At 34.3% G+C, this 23,769-nt stretch overlaps 2 protein-coding genes and 1 long non-coding RNA gene across 3 annotated transcripts in view; 1 reads left to right on the top strand and 2 right to left on the bottom strand.

Moving 5' to 3' along the window:
• LOC135078732 (potassium voltage-gated channel protein Shaw-like) overlaps window positions 1-23,769 on the bottom strand; it is a 325,437-nt gene that overhangs the window by 104,943 nt on the left and 196,725 nt on the right. The window contains exon 6 of the mRNA XM_063973289.1: window positions 23,391-23,705. Coding sequence (XP_063829359.1) covers window positions 23,391-23,705 — 315 coding nt within the window. The remainder of the gene's footprint in view (window positions 1-23,390; window positions 23,706-23,769) is intronic.
• Window positions 2,438-3,198, bottom strand: LOC135079033 (uncharacterized). Its single transcript, XR_010258705.1, has 3 exons — window positions 3,116-3,198; window positions 2,662-2,741; window positions 2,438-2,560 (listed from the first exon to the last, which is right to left on the bottom strand). It is a non-coding gene; the product is annotated as an uncharacterized LOC135079033 (long non-coding RNA).
• Window positions 4,286-7,874, top strand: LOC135079032 (uncharacterized). The gene is made up of 3 exons (XM_063973663.1): window positions 4,286-4,341; window positions 4,646-4,831; window positions 5,378-7,874. Coding segments are annotated over exons 1-3 (543 nt in total). The 5' UTR covers window positions 4,286-4,339; the 3' UTR covers window positions 5,733-7,874.

Here is a 23,769-nt window from a genome sequence, read left to right as displayed (position 1 = left end):
TCGACACAGGAAATTTCGATAACACGCTCAACTGACAGCCCTACTACATCTTTGCGTTCTTTATATTTAATATTATTATTCACAAATATTAAGGAGCCTCCGTGAATGGCAGACTTCCTGAAAAACGCGCTACTTAACTGATAATTATCTATATGGAAAGAGCTTTCATATTTCTTTAGCCAGTGTTCAGTAATACACATTACATTAATATCAAAACTTTTTAAGAATAGCTCTATTTCTAAGACTTTGCTGGCCAAGCCTTGAATATTTTGATGAACAATCTTGAATGTTCCGGGCTTGGCCTTTGTCGAGTGCCTCAGTTTAAACAACTAGTAGTAGGTACAGTCATAATATTGTTACTATTTACATACTGAGATATCAAATTATTAGTACCCTGACTATGATCAGTTTTATGAATATAATTACATTTAATATTGTATGCAATAGTAGTGTATTATTGGGCATTCTGTCCCCCAGTCGTCCGCTTCGCTTCCGACCGTTCGCTGCGCTCACTCTGGTTTGACAGAATGCCCAATAATACACTACGAACGGAGTGTTGAATACATTTAAATAAGTATCTTGATCAAAACATTCGGTTGAAGCCCCGTGGTAAGTAACTTCAGAGAGACCCGTGGTAAGATTCTCTCACCGAACGTTCTGCCTAATATGATACAGACAACTCAGGACCCATGGTAAGATTCCTTTGCTGAATGTATCGCCTAACACATTCAGCTTAATACCCATGGTAAGATTATCTTACTGAACGTCCTTCCTAACACAAACGGCTGAAGACCCGAGGTAAGTATCTTCAGAGAGACCCGTGGTAAGATTCTCTCACCGAACGTTCTGCCTAATATGACACAGACAACTCAGGACCCATGGTAAGATTCCTTTGTTGAATGTATCGCCTAACACATTCAGCTTAATACCCATGGTAAGATTATCTTACTGAATGTCCTTCCTAACACAAACGGCTGAAGACCCGAGGTAAGTATCTTCAGAGAGACCCGTGGTAAGATTCTCTCACCGAACGTTCTGCCTAATATGACACAGACAACTCAGGACCCATGGTAAGATTCCTTTGTTGAATGTATCGCCTAACACATTCAGCTTAATACCCATGGTAAGATTATCTTACTGAATGTCCTTCCTAACACAAACGGCTGAAGACCCGAGGTAAGTATCTTCAGAGAGACCCGTGGTAAGATTCTCTCACCGAACGTTCTGCCTAATATGACACAGACAACTCAGGACCCATGGTAAGATTCCTTTGTTGAATGTATCGCCTAACACATTCAGCTTAATACCCATGGTAAGATTATCTTACTGAAAGTCCTTCCTAACACAAACGGCTGAAGACCCGAGGTAAGTATCTTCAGAGAGACCCGTGGTAAGATTCTCTCACCGAACGTTCTGCCTAATATGACACAGACAACTCAGGACCCATGGTAAGATTCCTTTGTTGAATGTATCGCCTAACACATTCAGCTTAATACCCATGGTAAGATTATCTTACTGAATGTCCTTCCTAACACAAACGGCTGAAGACCCGAGGTAAGTATCTTCAGAGAGACCCGTGGTAAGATTCTCTCACCGAACGTTCTGCCTAATATGACACAGACAACTCAGGACCCATGGTAAGATTCCTTTGTTGAATGTATCGCCTAACACATTCAGCTTAATACCCATGGTAAGATTATCTTACTGAATGTCCTTCCTAACACAAACGGCTGAAGACCCGAGGTAAGTATCTTCAGAGAGACCCGTGGTAAGATTCTCTCACCGAACGTTCTGCCTAATATGACACAGACAACTCAGGACCCATGGTAAGATTCCTTTGTTGAATGTATCGCCTAACACATTCAGCTTAATACCCATGGTAAGATTATCTTACTGAATGTCCTTCCTAACACAAACGGCTGAAGACCCGAGGTAAGTATCTTCAGAGAGACCCGTGGTAAGATTCTCTCACCGAACGTCCTGCCTAATATGACACAGACAACTCAGGACCCATGGTAAGATTCCTTTGTTGAATGTATCGCCTAACACATTCAGCTTAATACCCATGGTAAGATTATCTTACTGAATGTCCTTCCTAACACAAACGGTTGAAGACCCGAGGTAAGTATCTTCAGAGACCCATGGTAAGATTCTCTTACCGTTTGTTCTGCCTAACACATTCAGCTCAAGACCCATGGTAAGATTCTCTCACTGAATGTCCTCCTACCTAACATACACAGCTGAAGAGCTATGTCAAGATTCTATCTCTGAATGTTCTTTCTTAGGTACCTGATTACTATTACCTTTTATTACCGTTTACCATTACTTACCCTTTTACCTTTACCGTTTTTAGCACAACCATACCATCACCTTTATGTAACACCATACCTTGAGATTTTTTATTCAAATAAAACAACTACAACCATAATTTATTATAAATTGAAATAAATTAAGACCTTTTTTACTACGATTATTGATGATATAAATCAATTCTTCTTCTCGTCGAAGTTTCTTATCCACGATTTAATTAGTTTATTAATTAAATCATGTCACTGGGGATCTGAAAAAATAAATAATGCTTTAAATAAATTGTGAACAGTTTAAATACAGAACCGAAACTTCTAACAATATTGCAACGTTATTAATAAATAAAAAGGTTACCTGTTTTAACCAAGATCTATAACGACGTTTTCTGCTTATTATTGTAGATATTTAATTGTCTTGCTGAGCAGTAGGTACTCCTGAAATAAAGAGAACTTTTTTTAATCGTCAATAAAATCTGTAATAAATATTAGCAAACAATTATCTATTGATTTTAGTATTTAAAGATTTTTATTTGTGATATGTATTAAATATTTTGAGTAACACTATAATCAAAGCGAAGAAAGTTTTCTTTATAAATCAATGAAAAAATGGTTTATTTATTCATAATTTAACCACGTATAGAAAAGAAAAAATACTGCACTGACCCCAGATAGCTTGGGAACAGCAAGCGAGTGATGATCTTAAAGAGGTATCAAAAAAATGGTAATCTCTCTCGCAAGTTAAACGAAAATCATGATCCGAAAGTTATCCTATAAACTTAAAAGTATATGAAATATATAATTACACTTACATTTTAGGAAATACTGCACTGGTTTCACAGAGTTTTTAAAATGTGCACTTATACTTTTTAATTATTACGTACATGACGAACTTGCACTCGATGAAATCTAATGTCACACTGTACGTTGCATCGCGTGGATCGTGGGAATGTACGAGCTGCAATTTATAGTCCAAGAGTAAGAGTTTTATATATTTATCTGTAAACCTGTTCATTTTAAAATGGTTTTAAAGTTTTGTTTCGAATTTTTGACATTTTGCATTATTGTACATTTATGACTATTAGACATTTATTTATTGTACATTTACTACTATACTACTATAAGTACTTACTCTTTCTAATATTGCAAAAATAAAATAATCTTTTAAATCATTTATTTCATATTTAATGAAAATGTATATCAATATTTAACCAATCTGAAAATAAAATACATTTTATTCAAATGTTCAATAAAACATCGATTTAAACATCTCAGCTCCTGGTCTCACACAGCTTACTTGCAGATTCAGCATTAAATGCTTTGAATGTGTGTGCACGACATGTAACTTTAGATTTTTATTGTTTACTTCGTGTTGCATTGCAAGTTGAAACTAATAATTCTTTTTATCTTTCTATGTGACTCAATGGTGACTGATACATAATGCTTCTACCGTTAAATCTACCTTTATAAAGTAAGTCATTTTTTTTCTAAATGACAATGCATTGTAAAAAAGATGTAAACATTGTGAGGAAAAATAAAATCGAATAAAATCGTGAGTAAAATTAGTTGGTTTATTAGTTTTCTGTTGGAAGCAGACTCAAATCAATGTAGCTTATTACAATTTAACTCTTTACAAATAGAATGATGGAAATTCGGTACTTGGAATACTACATAATTAGTATTTGACTAGCCATTTAAGAAATTAACCTACATACTTTAGATTCTGATTTCACTTTTACTGCAACATAGTGTAACACAATCATATTTCCTTTAAACGTAACATCAAAGTATGGGTAATATTTTAATTCAAAAGGTAATACCTACTTGCTAGTGATTTTTTTTTCTGTGCTTATCGAACATAAAAATACGGTCCAAATTTGTATATCATTTTATTGTTACTTTAGTTTTAACTAATTAGCTTAATTTTTGCTGACAATTTATTATTGATCACATAAATACAGAATTTCACCGCAAAAAATTAATTACTTTGTGAGATTCTTTGTGAATAGCAAGAAACAAGCTCCCGATTGTGCAAAATGTGAGTAAGTACTGTTATACATTTATTTTATACTTAGTTTGTTCTGACAAATAATTTTCAAGTAATGTTTTCTTTACTGAGTATTTCTTTACATGTTTTCTTTACTTTAGTATTTGTGTAGAGAACCGCGATGTGTTTTGTTAAGCTAATTGGTCGCGGGTTCGAATCCCGCAACCATCAATATATCTAGCTAGCATAGTATGTATCTTTGTATTTGGTAGTGTACTTAAATGTGTCATTACCGTAATTAGACAGTGGTCATGATTATTAGGAAGATAGACTAATGATGATTAATATTTTATAGGTCGGATTCTGAGTACGCATCCAGCATTGAAGACGTGGCCCCATTAGAGGTGGTGCCACCACCGCGCTCGAGCAAGAGCAAGTCCAAAACCAGCGCGTCGACCTCAACCGCTTCTACGCCTGCGCCTAAGCCGAGGAAGCGAAAGCCTGCCGCCCATTCCGTTGCGAACGTTGAAGCCCTAACTAGGTAAATTTCCACCTTTATAATCTAACTAGCTTTTGGCTGCGGCTTCACCCACGTAAAATTTAGTATATCACAGATCGCCATAAATTATAGCCTATATGTTATTCTGGGTTATAAACAATAATACTGTAAAGTTTCATCAAAATCTGTTCAGTGGTTTTGCATGAAAGAGTAACAAACATCCTCACAGCCAGACATCCACACAAACTTTGCATTAATAATATTAGTAATAGTAAGATTTTAGTAATAATATTACCAAACTCCCTCATAATTATTCTACAAGCACTTAATTTTAATATTCCCTAAAAGGTAAATTTTTAATTTACAATGAGTTTTTACGAGTACTTACATAAAAATCTAAGCGAATTAAAGTAAAATAGTACCTAATTGTTTAAAGTACAACAGCTGATCTTTTGACAACTTTTTTGTACAGAGCATTCTTATGTGTTTGTGTGTGTGCAATAAAACCTTTAAATAAATAAAACTAACAAAAAATATATTCTATTGAATAAAATAATCATTACTTAAATAAATGTCTATTGTTCACAGACCAAAGAAAACGAAGAGTTTGTTTTCAATCATTAATAAGGACGAGCGGGCAAGTGCGAAGGAGACAACTCGTAGCATCGCATCGAGCTTTACATCGCGGGTGTCTTCGGGCCAGTGTCGTCGGACTGCAGTCACCAGCGGCGAGTTCTACATAGATTTGAAAGTCTACAACACCGACGATGTTAAGAACGTTCCACCCGAGGAGCGTTACAAGAAAGCGCTTGCAGCGGTAAAACTCCAATGCGGTGAACAATCCCAGGAGTGGGAGGCTCTACAAAGGTTTATAAGTAGCGCTTACGTAATTTTTGAAGAGTGCGAACCGACTTATTACAGTAATAAAATAAACATTAAATAATTTTTACTTGTAAATAAACATACTTATTACACAGTTTTAATATTATTTTTTACATTCGAATTATTCAACATTATTTCTAGTAGGTAGGTATAGAGACTTTATTGTTTATTAACTAATTCTTGGTTCTAAAATGCCTTTCTGTACTATTTGTAACGTGTCCATAGGTTCAACCTCTTGGGTAGGACACTTGCGGAGTCGCTTGCACAAACAAAAGAACTCCACCCAACCACACAGTGATGGTGTGGAAATCGTAGGTTCTGCATTTCGCTCTCGAATCATTTCTTACCGATTAGTTGCAAGTGAACTTGACCAAACTTCTATAGATATTTTCTTTAATTCTATTCATAACAAAATAAAATCACTTTTAGATGATGCTTTAAGAGTACATACTTGCATCAAAGTGAATTTTGAATTATTTAGCATTTTCCTGTTATTCAAAAATAATATGCAGGAAATGAAATCTTTTGTTACAAAGAATTTTATACTTTACCACAACTATGATTTTGATAGTTTATTTTCTAAACTAGTGAGTATATTGAAAAAGAAAATGGAAGAGTTTGAGGAAAGCGATAGTGGTTGGGCTTTTTTAAGTAATTCACATTTAGAAATAAATGTCAATAAGTACCAACCATTAGGTGGGTCATCTTATTTAAAATTACCTAAATTTATTCAAAATAAGAAAGCATGTATAAATATTCAAAATAAAGACCAGTGTTGCTTTTTATGGAGCGTAACAGCAGCTCTTTACCCTGCTCGAAATCATCCTGAACGAGTCTCGTCTTATCCCAATTTTAAAGATGTTCTAAATATCAATGGGATATCTTATCCCGTCACATTCTCAGATATTAGGATTTTTGAGAAAAACAATCCTAAGTTAAGTTTTATCATTTATGGTCTAAAAAATTCTAAAACCATTATTGGCCCCGTATATAAATCTGAAAATACCAAAAACAAAAAAACTATTCATTTGCTAATGTTAGAAAATGACGCGACGTCACATTATTGTCTTATCAAGGACTTGTCGCGGCTTGTCAGAAATCAAATAACAGCTCATCATGGTAAAATTTATTTCTGTGATACATGCTTAGTGTTTTTTACTACTTTTGATGAACTAGAAAATCATTTATGTAGCGGGATCGTCACTGTATTACCTGAAAAGGGGACCGTCATAAAATTTAATAATTATGACCGTAAACAAAATGTTCCATTCGTCATTTATGCAGATTTTGAGACAATTTTAGAAGTGCACAAAGACAAATCTGATACGCAAAATACAAAAACGCTGCAGCACCATATACCCTCAGCGTTTGCGTACAATATAGTCTGTACTGTAAACACTAGCTATAATCGGTATGTATCATATCTCGGTTCTGACTGTGTTTCAAAATTTATAGAATCTCTTTACCGTGATGTTCGTGAAATTCATGCAATCTTATCTAAAAATTTGCCTATGATTTTTACCGAAAAAGATGCATCCGAATTTTTGCAAGCCACTCGCTGTCATATATGTGATAACTTTTTATTTTCAGACAAAGTGCGCGATCACTGCCACATAACAGGATTATATCGTGGTGCAGCCCACAGATATTGTAATTTACAATACAAAATACCTAAGTTTATTCCTGTATTTTTCCACAACTTGGCAGGTTATGACTGTCATTTGTTCATAAAACAATTAGGTGAAATGCCTGGAAATATTAAGATTATACCTAAAACTAAAGAAAATTATGTGTCATTTACGAAATTTGTTCCGATTTCTGATCAAGAATTTATGCAATTGCGCTTCGTAGATTCATTTAAATTTCTTGGCACTAGCTTAGATAAATTAGCAAAAACTATTAAAAAAGAAGAGTTTGATCATTTACGCACGCATTTTCCAATACCTACCCAATTTAATTTACTTACTCGCAAAGGTATATATCCCTACGAATACATGGATAACTGGGATCGGTTTAAAGAGCGATGTTTACCAGAAAAAAAAGAGTTTTACAGCTCCCTTACAAATGAGCATATTACTGATGAAGATTATGAACATGCTCAATCAGTTTGGTCACAATTTAACATCAAAAATCTGGGTCAATACACTAAATTGTATTTGAAAACAGACGTTCTCTTGTTAACTGATATTTTTGAAAAGTTTAGAAAAACTTGCAAATTTCACTATCAATTAGATCCTGCTTTCTATGTAACCGCTCCTAGTTTATCATTCGATGCAATGCTTTACAAAACTGGAGTCGAGTTGGAGCTCATAGATGACCTTGCCATAGTGCGTATGATTCAATCAGGCATCAGAGGAGGAGTATGCATGTGTTCGCACAGGCATGCCAACGCCAATAACAAATACATGAACGAATACGATCCCTTAAAACCAGATACCTTTGTAGTTTACATAGATTGCAATAACTTATACGGATTCAGTATGTGTCAATCTCTACCGCTGTCGAATTTTAGATTTTTAAACCAGACAGAAATTGAATGTCTCGATATTGTTAATGTTCCTGCTGATGCAGAGTATGGTTTCATTCTTGAGGTTGACTTAAGCTATCCGAAAGAGTTACATGACAGGCACAATGATTTACCATTTTGTCCTGAGAAATGCATTCCACCGGGGGGTAAGACTTTTAAGCTCGTGCCTAATCTTTACGACAAGTACTTCTACGTCATCCACTATGTTCACTTGAAAACATGTTTGAAACATGGGCTGATATTAAAAAAAATACATCGAGTCATAACGTTTCAACAAAGTCCTTACTTAAAACAATATATCGATCTAAATACGAGTTTAAGACAACAGGCTCAATCTACATTTGAACAAGACTTTTTTAAGTTGCTCAATAACAGCATTTTTGGTAAAACCTTAGAAAACAGCGAAAAAAGAGTTAATGTACATTTAGTTAACGAATGGAGTGACCACAATAATGTAACAAAAAAGAAAATAACTGCCAATAAATTAATTGCAAGCTCTAGTTTTCACAGTGTTTCAATTTTCACTGAAAATTTAGTCGCAATACAAACAAAACCTGAACGGGTGATTTTGGATAAGCCAATATACATAGGGTTTACGGTGTTAGAGTTATCTAAAAGCCACATGTATGACTTTCATTATTCAGTTTTTGAACCATCGTATAAAAACAAATTACAAATGTGTTACACGGATACGGATAGTTTCGTTTACCAAATTGAAACCGAAAACTTTTACAAAGATTTAAAAGAAACCTTCTTACATTATTTCGACACAAGCAATTTTTTCAAAGAAAATGTATATGGCTTACCGCTTCTAAATAAAAAGATTCCTGGACTTTTCAAAGACGAAATGGGAGGAAACATTATAACAGAGTTTGTTGGATTACGTTCAAAGTTGTATTGTGTAAAGACCATTAATACTACAATTAAAAAAGCAAAGGGAGTAAAGAAGAGTGTTGTTCGCGATATACAAATATCAGACTATAAAAAAACTTTGTATCACGGCAATATAGTGCGGAAAACAAATATTTTATTTAAGTCAATCAAACACAACATTTTTACTCGCAGTCTCAACAAAGTAGCGCTATCCAGTAATGATGATAAACGTTTTGTTTCGGCTGACAAGGTGTCAACAAGAGCTTGGGGGCATACATCCATTCTAAACATTTAACTAAGCATAACATTGAACCAAGAATTAGGTAATTAAAATTAAATTATAATACTTTCCTTAGTTGTACGATTTTCTTTATTATAATAGATAACCTAAGCTAATTAAGATAATATTAAGTTTCAAATAAATGTAATTAATTAATAAGGTACCTACCTATAAATAAATGATGACAAATTATTTACTTGGGTTTTATTTCTTATACGTAAAGACATTGGTTCACATTAACTCAATAAGATCATGTTTAGACATGTTTTAAAGTGTGATATTAATCATCGCATAGAAACGGTGAGATCGTAATATGACATCGATCACACGTTAGGAATCAATTTACTACATTTATTTTGCAACGCTGAGGAAACTTTTACAGGTTTGGACATGAAGTTAATTAATAGCACGTGGCATAGCCGGTGCGTCTCATGTTACCTATTTGATATAAGCAACCAATAGATTTTATTTAGTTATCAATTCGACTTTGTTGCGTTCAAACTTGTTTGGGTTAAAAGTTAAAATGGCTCAACGTAGTCACAGTCATCTTACCTCACCACAAGCCAGCTACGTTCTTTCAATCGATAGTAGAGTCCCCAAGCACGTAATTAAAATTGAAATTATGGAAGCAGTGGAAGTGTCAAACGATGAAGTGGACATTCAAAGTCGTGCAAAAACTCAATACATTGTGTACGAAAATTGTGATGATGTATATTTTAGCGCGCTGCAACTGATGTCACACATCAGTTCCAAACTGCGAGACCGCAACGAAAGACCTACCTTGTGAGTGGGAAATAATTAATTATCAATCAGGTATGTAGTATTTTAGTATTTTTAAGTGTTTTATTGTGTGGTTAACTATTTACCTAATTATTAGTTAAAGCAACTTTATTACAATTTATTCTCTTTATTCTTTACAGAAAATGACTGACGTATATGATGATTTTCCTCAATACGCTCAAGACCCGTTACAACAGTTCACTCAGCAATACAAAGATTTATTTGGGGTGGAATCGACGCAAATTGATCAAAAACGTAAAAAACGAGTTTCTCCAAAAAATAATAAGCGGATAACTCCAAAATCTTTTGTGGTGTGTAACGAACAGAAAGGCTTCAAAATGATCCAGATAAAGGTGGTGGACCTGGTCTGCGAGCGTGACCGAGCAAATTCGAACTCATCATCATCTACGTCAGATGCTGACAGCGAGTGCGTGTTACTTAGTGCCCAATACGTAGTCCATGACGCAGTGGACGAAATAATGGATATGACAGAATGTGTAATTAAGAAGATATCAAAAAAGTTAACTGGTTCTAACTTTTAATTGATTATGTTTTTTAATATAGTTGTAAATGTAATGAAATAAATTATTATGCAAAAACGATGTTTTTTCTCAGTTCCCTAGGAATACATATTTAGGTATAAAAATAAACACAAAGTTTAATTCCATATTTCAATTATTTATTACAGTAAAGTGAATATTTATTAATTAAACACATTGTTATCTACACACCATTTCTTTAAACTTAAAACATTTCGTAACGCACAATACTTGTCATGATAAAAACAATTAAATAAAATTTTATCTTTACAATATAGTTCATTAAGACTATTCAAATTAGGAGTACCCTTACGAGTTATATCAATAACACTATTATTATTATTACACAACTCTTGCATCCATTTTACTTTTTCTTCCCCTTTGACTATAATTTTTTTATTTTTCAAAAAACCAGTCATCATTCTATGAAATTCTCTGTAGTCTATGTAGCCCTCACTCCATAAATAGCCTCTATTTCTTTCGATCCAACGAACACATTTCTTTTCTTCATCACTCAGTGCAGAAAACGGATACGGGGGCTTTATTAAAAACACATAGGTATACTCTACATTAGCTACTGCCATTTCTTTAACCAAGAATTTATTATTGCTGTCCTTAAACCCTTGCAAATCAACGATTACTGTATTATAATTATTCATGATAGTTTCTTTACAATGTTACTCAAAGGCTTATATTCGTATAAACAATCGTTTAAAATCAGGCAGTATGCAGCTGTCTTATCTGGAATTTCTTGGTCTGTCTCAATTTCGACTCTCACATCAATAGATCCTTTCAGTGTTTCGTGTTGTCGTGAACAGTCAATAACGAATAAAGGGGCAACGTCTCTAAATTCTTTTAAACTCAGCAACGGCTCTGAACGACGTCCGTGATACGACTGCTGAAATCTTGTATATTGTTCGTATAATAAAGTGAACTTGTCATCTGAGAAACTGATGTTCAACCCTTCATAGGGATAATACGACGAATTTAAAAAGACTCTTACATCACGTACATGACAATGATCAAACTCTGCCATTGACAATTGACTGTTGTGTTTGCGGTTGGTTTGTAAGGCTATTACAACAAATCGCGGTTTCTCTGTTTGGGATGCAGTTTTGATAGACCAAGTATGCTTACGTGTTTGAGGAAGTAATGGGTATTCATACAGATCCCAATTACGAAATGCTAGAGGAATAGCACGATCTTTCTCTAAATGCTTTAATCAATTTATTCTTTCTCGATCTGACACTTTGATATGTGGCACTCTCCAAATAATTTTACTAATTATAATGTCATCTACAACTTCTCCTGTATTTAATTTGATAGAATTAAGATTCGTATTGCTTCTAAGTAACACTAACTCGTGTTTACAGTTCATGATTATTTTTTCATAGTCTTCTGCGAATCCTAATATCTTGTTTAGCGGAATGGATAAGGAAAACGCCCCACCTCCAGTATTATTGGTTCCCATAGTTGACCAACCCCAAACTCGTGCATATTTTGATTCATTTTCATTTAGCGATAGATAAGATTTTATTGTTGTAGTTATACCTGCATTTTTTATTTTATCTATTTCTACTCCATTCAATTCATACCGAATATCTTGAAATAGGAACAATGCCGGATTATTAATGAAATGTACCTCAGATATTTTTGCTTTAGTTGTGGTGTTATAAACATTCACTTTCCCCTCGATATACAAACTACTAAGTGAAGGCAATACGTATAGATCTTGTTGATTAATAGGAATTCTTATTTCATCATTCTTGTTGAAACTTGTCACGTACGGTTTGTATGAATGATATTCGAAACTTTCAATGCTGTTGTCGTATGATGTTTGTTGAGATATATTTAGAATATTCATTTTATCAACCCGATTAGCCTTAGAAATTCTTTATTGGTCTTGGTAAGCTTCTTTTTTAGTTGAAACGGTGTGCTTTTGCGAGATGATCTTCGAGGAATGGCTTGGGTATACGACTGAGGGGGGTTTTTATTGAAATTTATCATTTTTTTCTGAAATGTAAATACAGCTGGACTTCTTCACCTCGTAAATTTATCTCTTTATTGTCAGCGTCCAACAACCGTATATTGATAGCACTTATAGAATTTTGATTAACAGGAAAATAAATTAAGTTTTTAGGTATCTCAATTATTCGATAACCAGGTGGAACATTAGGCACAAATTCATAAATAATGTGACTGGCTTTCCCGTTTACAAAGGAACCACTAACTACGTCGCATTCGATTCTCACAATGGTTGTTGATAGAATGCTAACAGGGTACTGTGAATCAGTACTTATATTAGCTTGTATTGTCTCCATTCCAAAACCTAGTATTTTACCAATTGATTCACTTTTATTAAAATGAACATCTTTGGAGCAAAAAAGGTTTGTCTTCAATGTATTGTTATTGCAAGTTAGTTTTAATACAGTGTTCTTCATATTGTCTTTTAAATAATCACAAATATCCTGAAGCTCATAAGATCCTTCAGGAATTTCGATGATTTCATTTTCACCATAATGAAACTTATTGTTTCGTTTATCGATATTAGGAATAGAGTTAAAAGTTGAGAAATACAAAAGACCGCATTCATATTCTCCTCGAAGTTCCAAACTTGGTGAATAATTTGTTGTTAAAGAGGCTCCACTTCCAGTTAAAGATACAGTGAAAGACATTTTTATACTAACACATTTATTTATTTCGTTTGCTATTTAAATGCTTTTTCCAATAATTTCTTAAAAATTTTAGACACAAATGACCACAATTAGTAGTGCCGTAAGCTTGATGTCTTACATAATTGTAGTTTATAGGCAAGGCATACATATATTTCATTAATTCTAACGGTGGTTTTAAATTACCAAAACTATCATAATATTCTACGTAATTGTTTTGCTTTACAAAGGCTACCCAATGCGTACCTGAATTTATGTTGCTATCCAAATTTAATATTCCACATTCTATTTTTCTAGGTTTCAAAGGTAACGTATCTCTCATGTAAACACCGCGAAAGTAAGGAATGTCATTAGCATGTTCCAAAATATCGAGGTTAGTGAGCGCACGTCTAGGTAGCCGCTTAATCAGTTTTTTGATGGGTTAAGATATAACCCTGCTCCTTTTTTATGAGGTTTAATATATAATCCTTTTCCAAGAGCCACCGCTTCCATCATTCTGTTATGTCTTTCAGATTCCTGAAGACTCTTCTGTGCAGCTTTAGAATCATTCACAGCTTTTGCTATACCTGCTGCTCCTCCAGCTAGTGAACCTAAAGCTGACAATCCCGCAAATATGGGAATAAGTGGTAAAAGTCCTCCACACTTTGGAAGAGGAATGATACGTGGCAAACGTATTCCTTTCTTTTTACTAAACAGTTTCTTTGCAACTGCATAAGCATATTTTATAACAGAGTTTTGATCCTTGGATTTCATTTTTTTCAATAGGGACTGTATTTTTTTCACACCTTTCTTAAATGATTTCATGCCACTGCCTGTTCTGATTTTTGCCTTCATAGCATTTTTTACTATCCATGATGCAATTTTTTCTCCTTTTCCAGCATCTTTCGATTTCAATCTCCTTTGAGCCATATTCAAAAGTTCCAAGTCGGCTTTGCGTCGAGCTCCAGGATCTTTATTATTGTAAGAAATATCGTGGTGCATGCAAGCGTTATCTAATTTGTTAACCCCTCGATCGCCTTTTAGAATCCGTTTTTGAAGTTTCGTACCGGGACCACAAAATTGATACCCAGGTATATGTAACTCGAACGGCAAATGATCTACCAAGCTATTGATTACACCACTGCCTTCCTTCATCGATAATCATCTAGTGTCCCAAAGAGAGATCCTGTGTTATTTATATACTTATCTAAATCACTAATTCACGTTTGTCTACCCAACTGTTCTCTTTATCACTTAGTCCTAACCATTTTACAAAAAGTTTGTTTTCTTTTTTCTTTATAACTTTTTCAATAAGGTAGATGTCTGGAAATTTAGTTTTTTGTAACTCGTATCCATAAAAAGAGCCTAGAATATTTTGGTTGTATTTGTCTTTTATTTGATACGTTTGAGGATAGGTATCATTAATTTTTACGATTTGAAATATTTCCGTAGACCAATTAGGGGTATAACCTTTATAGAAATCTCCTTTGTATTTACTTATACGAACAAAATCGTTAACTTTAAAAGTGGATCCTTGACGTACTGTCTTTGGCTTTCGGGTTTTAATGATATTAGATTTAACTAAAGCCTGATTCGCATGATTAACATCAATCGGTTTGAACTTTGTAATGCGGTGCAAAGTGTTGTTATAGCGATGCACCACGGAATCTAAATTACATTGAAACCATTGATATCGTCCGCACAGACTGAATGTTTTGTAAAGATATGATTTTATAGTTCTTATAACTCGTTCTACTATAGAGGCTTTTTTAACAGAATATGTGGAATAATGGTTTATGTTGTAATTTTTCATTAACTTTTCAAAAGAATTATTATAAAACTCTGTACCCAGATCTGTTTGTAAATTGTTTGGCTTCCGTGTTGATTCAGATAATATACTTTGCATTGCATTTGTAACATATTGTTTAGATTTTGCTTTCAACGGTCTTACCCATACAAATTTTGATAAAGTATCAATTACTACTAGTACATATTTATATCCTTTATTATACGATGAATATTTTTGAAAATCCATAAGATCCGCTTGCCATAAATCATCTATTCCTTTAATGTTAGTATGACGGCGACAGAAATTTCTTCTTGCTGGCTTGTGGAGCTCGTTAACTATGTCTTGTTTACTCATTCTTATCAAGTTTTGAAGGTAACATAAGATCGATTTATTTTTTTGTGTAATACAATTTACTGAAATTGACACTAGTTAATTTTTCTAAATTATTTAAATATTTTTTAATGTTGGTTTGAATTGATTTCATTCCATTTTTTAGATCTTGAACATATTTATCGACATACTCTTTATTTACAGCCTCGTCATCCTTTTCAGGAGTTGGTAGTCCTTTTAATCTCGATGATTTTAAATCAAAGTCGCCTGCATCTGACTTTACTAATGTGTTGGTAGGAATGTTATTAGAAAATTCAGATAGTCGTAAACGCTTATGAACGTGATGACCAAATTTATCTATATTCATTGCCGTCTGCTCGGCTTCTGTAGTTTAATGGTACTGTTGAATCCTCCAGATGGTAGCTTTATATATTTTATGTCTTTTATAATACCAGCTTCATGCAGTTCTTCTATTATTGCATAAATTTCATTATTAACTCCAGTGTTACCAGCTGCCCATGACCCGAGTAGTAATTTTAGCCTTTCTACTAATTCATTCGGATCATCCCAATAAACTAAATCAGTATCCTTCTTAACTTCTTTCAATATATCGATGCCTTCACCTCGCGGGAGACTTTCTACACTACTTGCGTGACTTCTAGAGAACTTAAATAAAGGTTTAATCACGTTCATATATTTAAATCCTTTATTACTGTTTATTGGTTTAAATGGATCGAAGTTACGTTTGTGTGCATTGGTATCTATAAGTACTAATTTATAATTTTGTAAATCCTCGTTTGTAATTATTTTTAAATTTGGTGCCTTTTGGTATAATAATTCTTTCAAGCCTGGAGTTTTTTTTAGGCTACGGCTTCCAATTTTCAAAATGCGTCCATCGTCATAAACACGTGTATTACCGAGCATCAATTTTCCATTAACATTTCTAACACCAAAAGGAATATTTTGCATTACTTCAGATGACACAGACCATGATAAAGAATCATTAGCAATACTTGGTGATGACTGAATAGATTTAAATGAGTTGTCATGGACATCGTGTTCATGAGTGGGTGATGTGGTGAGGGTTTTGTTAGGTGTTTTACAATCATCATTTTCTAAAATATCTTCATAATCATTTAAATTTTCCTCGTTGTCAACATCCGTTTTGTAGTAATCAAAGTCTTCATCTGAATTATTGGATGACTGGCTTTCGATATGTTTAGTTCTTTTAACTGACTGGATTGGTTCTGTTTCTTCTTCGTTGTAGCGTTTGCCATCAGGTCTACTACTTAATAGTTTAAGAGGGTTCACAATAGGTTTAAATATTGTTTCCAGTGTCATATCATTTTTCATTTTTGAATCTTTTAACATTTCTACTTTTCTTTTCACAGCTGACGCTGACTTTAAAATTTGTTCCTTAAGGTTCCGCTCCATTGTTACGAGTTCCACTCTGTTTGACTTCTCAATTCAAACTAGTTTGTTGGAACGTAAGTAACAGTTACTTATATAAGAAATAAATAGTTTAATCTACTTTAATGAATGTATCAAACTTCATTCTATAACAACCTTTGTTTCGTTCACAATCCTTATTTATGACCACATAACTGTATGGCTTACCCCACACAGTTGAACACATTTCACGGAACTGAGTCCAGGTCATGTCAGACCCTACATGCTCATCGTAAATATGCCTTAGATTAATGTTGTCTTGTTTAAATAATATGATAAGGTTAGCATTATCTCTTACTAATTGCTTAGGTATTCTTGAGTAGGTTTGATTAATATAAAAACAGTCAATGTTTTTATGTCGTCCCATAGCAAAATAATCACGTATATTGTTTTGATTTTCACATGCAACATCATCAAATACGAAAATGGATTCAGACAAAGCATCATGTGGACTTAAAATGTCTTTATTATCACTATATTTGAAGTAAGATATGTCTGCAACTTTTTCCAATACTTTTTCCAAAAACTGGTACTTAGGTTGATACAAGGACTTTGAATAAACATATAAGTTGCGAAAACGTGGTCCATCACGGTGTAGCAACAGACTAATTACAAAATTGGTCTTTCCACAATTTGATGGGCCACAAACAATGCTGCGAATAGTATTTGGTAATAAATTACCATGACGTTTAAACTCTTTCGAGGATACTGGACAAATACATTGTAATTTAAGAGATTCTTTTTGTTTCAGAAATCTCAATACAGTTTTTGGTTTAAACTCAACCGTTCTGATTGATAGGTTTTAATGGAATGATAAAAACTTTGTTGAGTTTATAATTTTTATAGGAATTTTGGAAGATAAAACTACTTTCAACACTCCGTTCGTAGTGTATTATTGGGCATTCTGTCAAACCAGAGTGAGCGCAGCGAACGGTCGGAAGCGAAGCGGACGACTGGGGGACAGAATGCCCAATAATACACTACTTGCAATCAATGAGGCTAATTTATTCTTCAATTTTTTCGAGAGATACATTGTATCTACAGTCAACTTAAAGCTAGAAATAAATTTATTTATGTCAAAAAGTAACTTCACAAAGAGAGGCTACTACCGTATTCGCGAATAAGGTCCTGTAACTCGCCTGTATGTACAAAGTAGGTACTACTGCTAGGTAACTAATTATTTTATTTTTCATAACGTTTAAGAGCAACGAATTTTTTGTTTCGCGTCTTATTACATTTAAATTTTTATACAATGAATTTGATCAAGATGAATTTGAAATGAAATTTTATAGAGTTTTATTGCATGAAGAATATGCATTCTCCTAAAATGACACTAGTTTAGAAACTGACTGTAAATATAGTTTTGTCATGCACAATCCCTTGCACCACTTCGCTTCTGTGTATCCTATGACGTGCCATGTTATACATCACAACGTGCCATTGCATGTATTTCTCTTCAAAACAATCCCATGCCAACAAGACCCGTAGATGGCGTACAAAACAACACAAATGTCGAACATAATCCAGAATAACAATGCTAACGACGGGCCATTGTTACGAAAAAACAATTGAATACATTCGCAATCCGATTTCGGATTCATTCGATGTCGCTGAAACACATTCAAGTAACAATGACACAAATCAAAAATGACAAAGTCTACACCAGTACATTGTTACATTCACTATCAATTTTGACGGATACAGCAAGCTGTATCCTACATCGAGGTTTTTTTATGACACATTAAGGTAACGTAATGGTATTTCATAAATTTCTAATACGTGGTTAAGCCTAACGATAAGACCAGGAAAAATGAGTGAATGGAAAAAAGTATTTCCGTGCTTTTAAGCGATTTTGTGAAAAATATTATTGACAGGTAGTTGCTGATTGCTCATAAGATAGGCCCCCTTAATTGATATTTATTGTCTGTGGTGCATAATCTTTTCTTAACCCTTTACACACGAGAATAAAAAAGTGACAATATTTTAATAAAACTTTACTTAGGGGTTATTTTAGAGTTTAACACTAGAGTACACGCGCGGACTACTATAGTAGACCAGGGTAACATTTTACGCTATAACTTTTTAAAAACTTGCGCCAGAAAGCTGGTATTCCAGGAAAGCCTCGTTTACTAAATTTGTCAGTAACCAGTAAAGCTTAGGTCGCTAGCGTCTGCGCACTTTTCTAAAATTGGCCGTCAAAACTGCGGGTTTAGTCAAAAGCCCGAAATTACTCGACAAAAAATTATGAAAGACTTGCAATAAATGGATTTACCCCGTATACCCCGGCAGTAGAAAGTCTTGAATATTATGACAGATAAAAAACTGACCATATTTTTTAGTCATTTTTTTTTTGTTAGCATTGGTCTCAGAGCGCAATTTTGGTCCAAAAAATTTACAACTTTTAAATCTGTTTATAATGATTGATTCCAAATAGTTATATAAAGAAACATTGATTATAAAATAACTGTAATAAACACTTTTATCATTTACATAGTAATTCTATTCATAAATTGCTTACAAACTGATTTACAGTGATTTTAAATTGGCTTACCAGAGTAGGCCGCGCGTGTATTCGTGTAAAAAAAGGGGGCGCGTGTACTGCAGTGTTAAATAAGATTAGAAAAATACTTTAAAAATTTTTGAATTTTCAGTTTTCCTGAAAGTATGCCCTCACGATAGTGAGGCTTCGGTATAATTTGTTAGTCTCACGATAGTGAGTGTTATACTATTTAGTTAATTTATTTGATGAAAACTACTAATTTATGAGCACATAAGTATTTATTTGGTGAGAGACCCCTATAAGTAAAGAGTAAGCTATAATTTAACAAGCAATTAAACCTCTTTTAGCAAATTGTCTTACAAAAAACGAATTAATTAAAAAATATCCACCTTTTGACAAACTTGCAAAGTAAAAACCTTTATTAGTTTCGTTGGTACCAATATGAGGTCCGAGATGATTATTAAGAGATTGTAAAATAGAACAAAATTACTTTATAATTTATAATAAAGAAATAAATGTCATTTTTATGGCTTAAGATGATATGACTGGAAACAGCTTTTTTGGAGGAAAGGCACAGGTAAACATCTCACTTAGCACATTTAATTTTTGACCAGCTAGAACATCCTTCCAACATGTAACACCTCGGTGCTTTTTAGCCAGGTAATCGTTCTCATCTGTGTTATTATTTGCCTTCTGACCTTAAAAGTCTATATTATATTGTTTATGGATGTCGAGTCGTTTAGTAAATTTTCGACACGATGCTCTTTATTAGGATATCTGTTTAAAGCCTCAGCTATGCTGAAACGAAAATCTAGTAATGCTAAAATGACTTTTTTTGAATAACCATTAGCTGTGCAATCAATTTTCTAAAGCCGCCGCGAATTAACAACTGCCAGGTCCAAAATTTAAACTAGAACTTTCAAACCCTATTATTTTGTAACAAAGGTTTGGTGGCATTCCATTTGTTAGTCCAGAATATCTACACCACTCATATCGTTCAACTATTGAATAATAAGATGGACCTCTTTGTAGGTATATTGATCCTTTATTTATCATGTGTTGCACCTTCCAAAGCGGTTGTCTTGTTCTTTTTCTGCTAGTTGGTCATGGCAAAATACATAAAGGGAATGTCGTGTGTGTACAAATCGGTTATGAACTATTTTGTTAGCAATAAGCCCCTATTTTTTATACTAGTGTGTCAGTACATATGCAAACATGGGTCCGGAAGGCATCTCATGAAAATATGTGCACCGAACACTATAGCAATTTCGGTTCTAATAGTTTTTAATTCTTTATCGATTTAACGCATGTAGTGCAAGTTTGTACACCTAGCCATCTCTTTGTAAAATGTGTCATCAAAATAGTCAATTGAGATACTCAGTTGGAGTACGAATTCAATTTGTTTGAATTTTCTTCCAAATTGACCCTGTATTTTGTTGCGGACGCGGCTTTTGTTTCAGCTTTTGCTTGCCACATAGTATTTTTAAATGTCTGACCAGCCTTGCTGATTCATGTTCAGGGTCTATTTCGTCTCCTGAGCTTTCATATTTGGTATTCTACTCTTCAAAGTCCGTAAAAACCCGAAATTGTGTTTCCTGGTCTTTTTAGTCATGAAAATCTTTAATTTTATAGTCGGTTGCGTTTCCAAATAATGCTACGACACATCCTTCATATTTAGGATGCACTAAAATAGAAAAACAACTAAACACTAAGCCATAATATCAAATAACAAATAAAATAGTTTTCAATCAACTACTGGAGGTTTGACCGACCAGCTACGATCGTGCGACTTAATTTTGTGGTAGTAATAATTATTAATTTATGCAATGAAATAACAATAAAAGTATTCCATTCGGATAATCACTGTTTTCATAATAAAATAAAACTATAACACTTATCCGAAAACAACAATAACCACATAAAATCAATATTTACATAGGCTGCCTCTCGTGCCAAAAAATGCAGTCAACTTTAAGTCCGAGTAAACGAGCACTGACAGGTCCCAACACTAAATGAGCGGCACTGTGTGCGAGTAAATATCTCTCACGAGCGATCGCTGCCGATTGCGGCCGCAAAAACAAGTTTACAAGGGCATGAGATTTTTTCAAAGTTACTCTCACGTACGTGTATCGTCGTGTGTAAAGGGTTAAAGGTTTTAAACCTTTGTTTGTCACCTGTCATCCGCTTTGCAATAAAGGGAAGTCGAACTTTAATTTCTAACTCGTCCTATGTTCTTCTGATTAATTTCATTGCGGGTCCAATGACAGTTTAACTTTCCCCCGGGACAAACTTGACCTTCATTGGTTGGGTTTTTATAGCGGTCAAGCTGTAGATCCTGGCTACACAGGAGTTGCAGTGGTGGGAACAAGAGGTAGGAATAGTCCCGTAACGATAAGACCAGACCATTGACCAGTGGCAAACGAAGCATTTGGCCTACACATGAGGTTGAAGACGCCTGAGGTTCGCAAATTGTTCCTTAGTCACCTTTTACGACACACCCGGTCTAGAAATGGACATATTCTACTGAATACCAAAAGTATACGGTATTATCCTATATAAGTCAGGAATAAAACCTTTAGTTATGACGAAAACAAATATTTCTTACTCTATTCCTGATTATGTGAAGGTAACTTAATACTCACTCGAAATAAACACATTAATTTGGTAAATTCGTTATGAAGAAAAACGTGGCAAATTAATTTCAATAATAAATCGTCTGGTATTGAGCACACGCCACGTGGGTTAATTAAACCTCGCAAATGAATGTTCAGGGGCAAATATCAAAGAGAACAGTTAAAACAATTCACAAAACATTTTTTTAACACTCTTCCAGGTATTATTTCATAATGATAAATATCGTCAAACGAAGCTAAATGTTACGTCATTATTTTGGGTACTCGGTGGATGGCTTCAGAATTCAGGGTTTTCTAAATAGGATGCATGAGTCTATCGCCCGTATTCACAAACATTACTATGAGGTCTCACAGTGCGCGTGGACGCACAAGGTGACACATGAACCAATCACCGAGCTCTATTTCAACGCTGTGCGTTCAGTTTGCTGTTTCACTTAAGCAAGCTTCGTTTGTGGATACGGACGTATTTCTCAGCTGCTCTCACGAAGGATGCCTAACAACATTTCAAAGTCTTTAGCACTTCTTCTTCTTCTTTTCGTATCGACAACAAACCTACACAGTGTCAGCCCAAAACTCCGCCACAAGAGTGGCGTTGTCTGTGTGGCACTTTTATCTAGGACTTGAATACGTGAGCTGTTTCATTTCTTTGGACTATGCAGGTTCTGACATGTCTGCTGGAAGTAATTAGTGCAAACGATTACTGCTGACTTATCTACGATTGGGTTCCGTTTATATTGCTGGCGATAAAATTTTATGTCTCTGTCTAGTTAGTTTTCTTACGGTCATAGCAATGAAATCTTTATATTAGTGGATATCATTTCGGAACCAATGTTAGAATTAATGATGCTATAGTGTTTGTTCGTGGTTCCGCTCGCATAAAATTTATTTCTTCTAGAAAAATATTTAGAAGCTTCGTTCTCGGTTTTATTTTATTTTTGGCAGTGACCTACTTCATATTATAGATCAGACGAAATAAACACAATTATTTTTTAGATTAGAAATTGGAACATCCATTCACGTATAGTTCTTGCAACTCACGAAGGCGAGTGAGCTTTACTTGTGTGTGGTGTGTGTACGTGTACATACACATAACGATAGTGTAATTGTCTGTCAAAAGTTTGAAAAACGAACAGTAGCGAGCCACCACACATGTAATGCTCGCTCGCCTTGTCGCCTTCGTGAATTGCAGCAACAATAGCTGTCAAAGAAATAACTTTACCATCATAGAAACTGAAAGAAGTTAATATAGCACAGACAACGGCACATCAAGCCACATACTATCGCACCTTATACAGCAGCAATAGACTCTATTTTGCAATAAAAATATAAAGCCTAATGAGCTGTCTACTATACAAGAGTCATACCAACCTGCGATTTCTCCGCGTAGTACACCAAACTCGCGAAGATCACGATACCTAGCACCAAGAAAAACACCAGCAGCGTCAGCTCCTTAGCTGACGCTTTAAAGGTGTGCACCAGGATCTTCAAGCCAGGGCTGTGCCTGGTCAGCTTGAAGAGCCTCAGGATCTTTATTATCGATATGAACTCCAGTATGTCCGCCTTATCGACATATTGCCGCACCACAGTCAGTTCCACCACTACGTCCATGTAAAAACTAAGTGTCGCTATAAAGTCTATAATATTCACTGGCGATTTCACAAACTCTATTATGTTGGGGGCTACCTGCAACAAAGAGAAGAGAGTTAATTAAAATGTTCATTATGCTCATAAATCTAAAATGAATTTC

Source organism: Ostrinia nubilalis, chromosome 15, assembly GCF_963855985.1.
Source record: "Ostrinia nubilalis chromosome 15, ilOstNubi1.1, whole genome shotgun sequence".
Classification (NCBI taxonomy): Eukaryota; Metazoa; Arthropoda; class Insecta; order Lepidoptera; family Crambidae; genus Ostrinia; species Ostrinia nubilalis.
The sequence above is the reverse complement of the archived record's forward strand: the minus strand, read 5'-3'. Positions and strand labels throughout refer to the sequence as shown.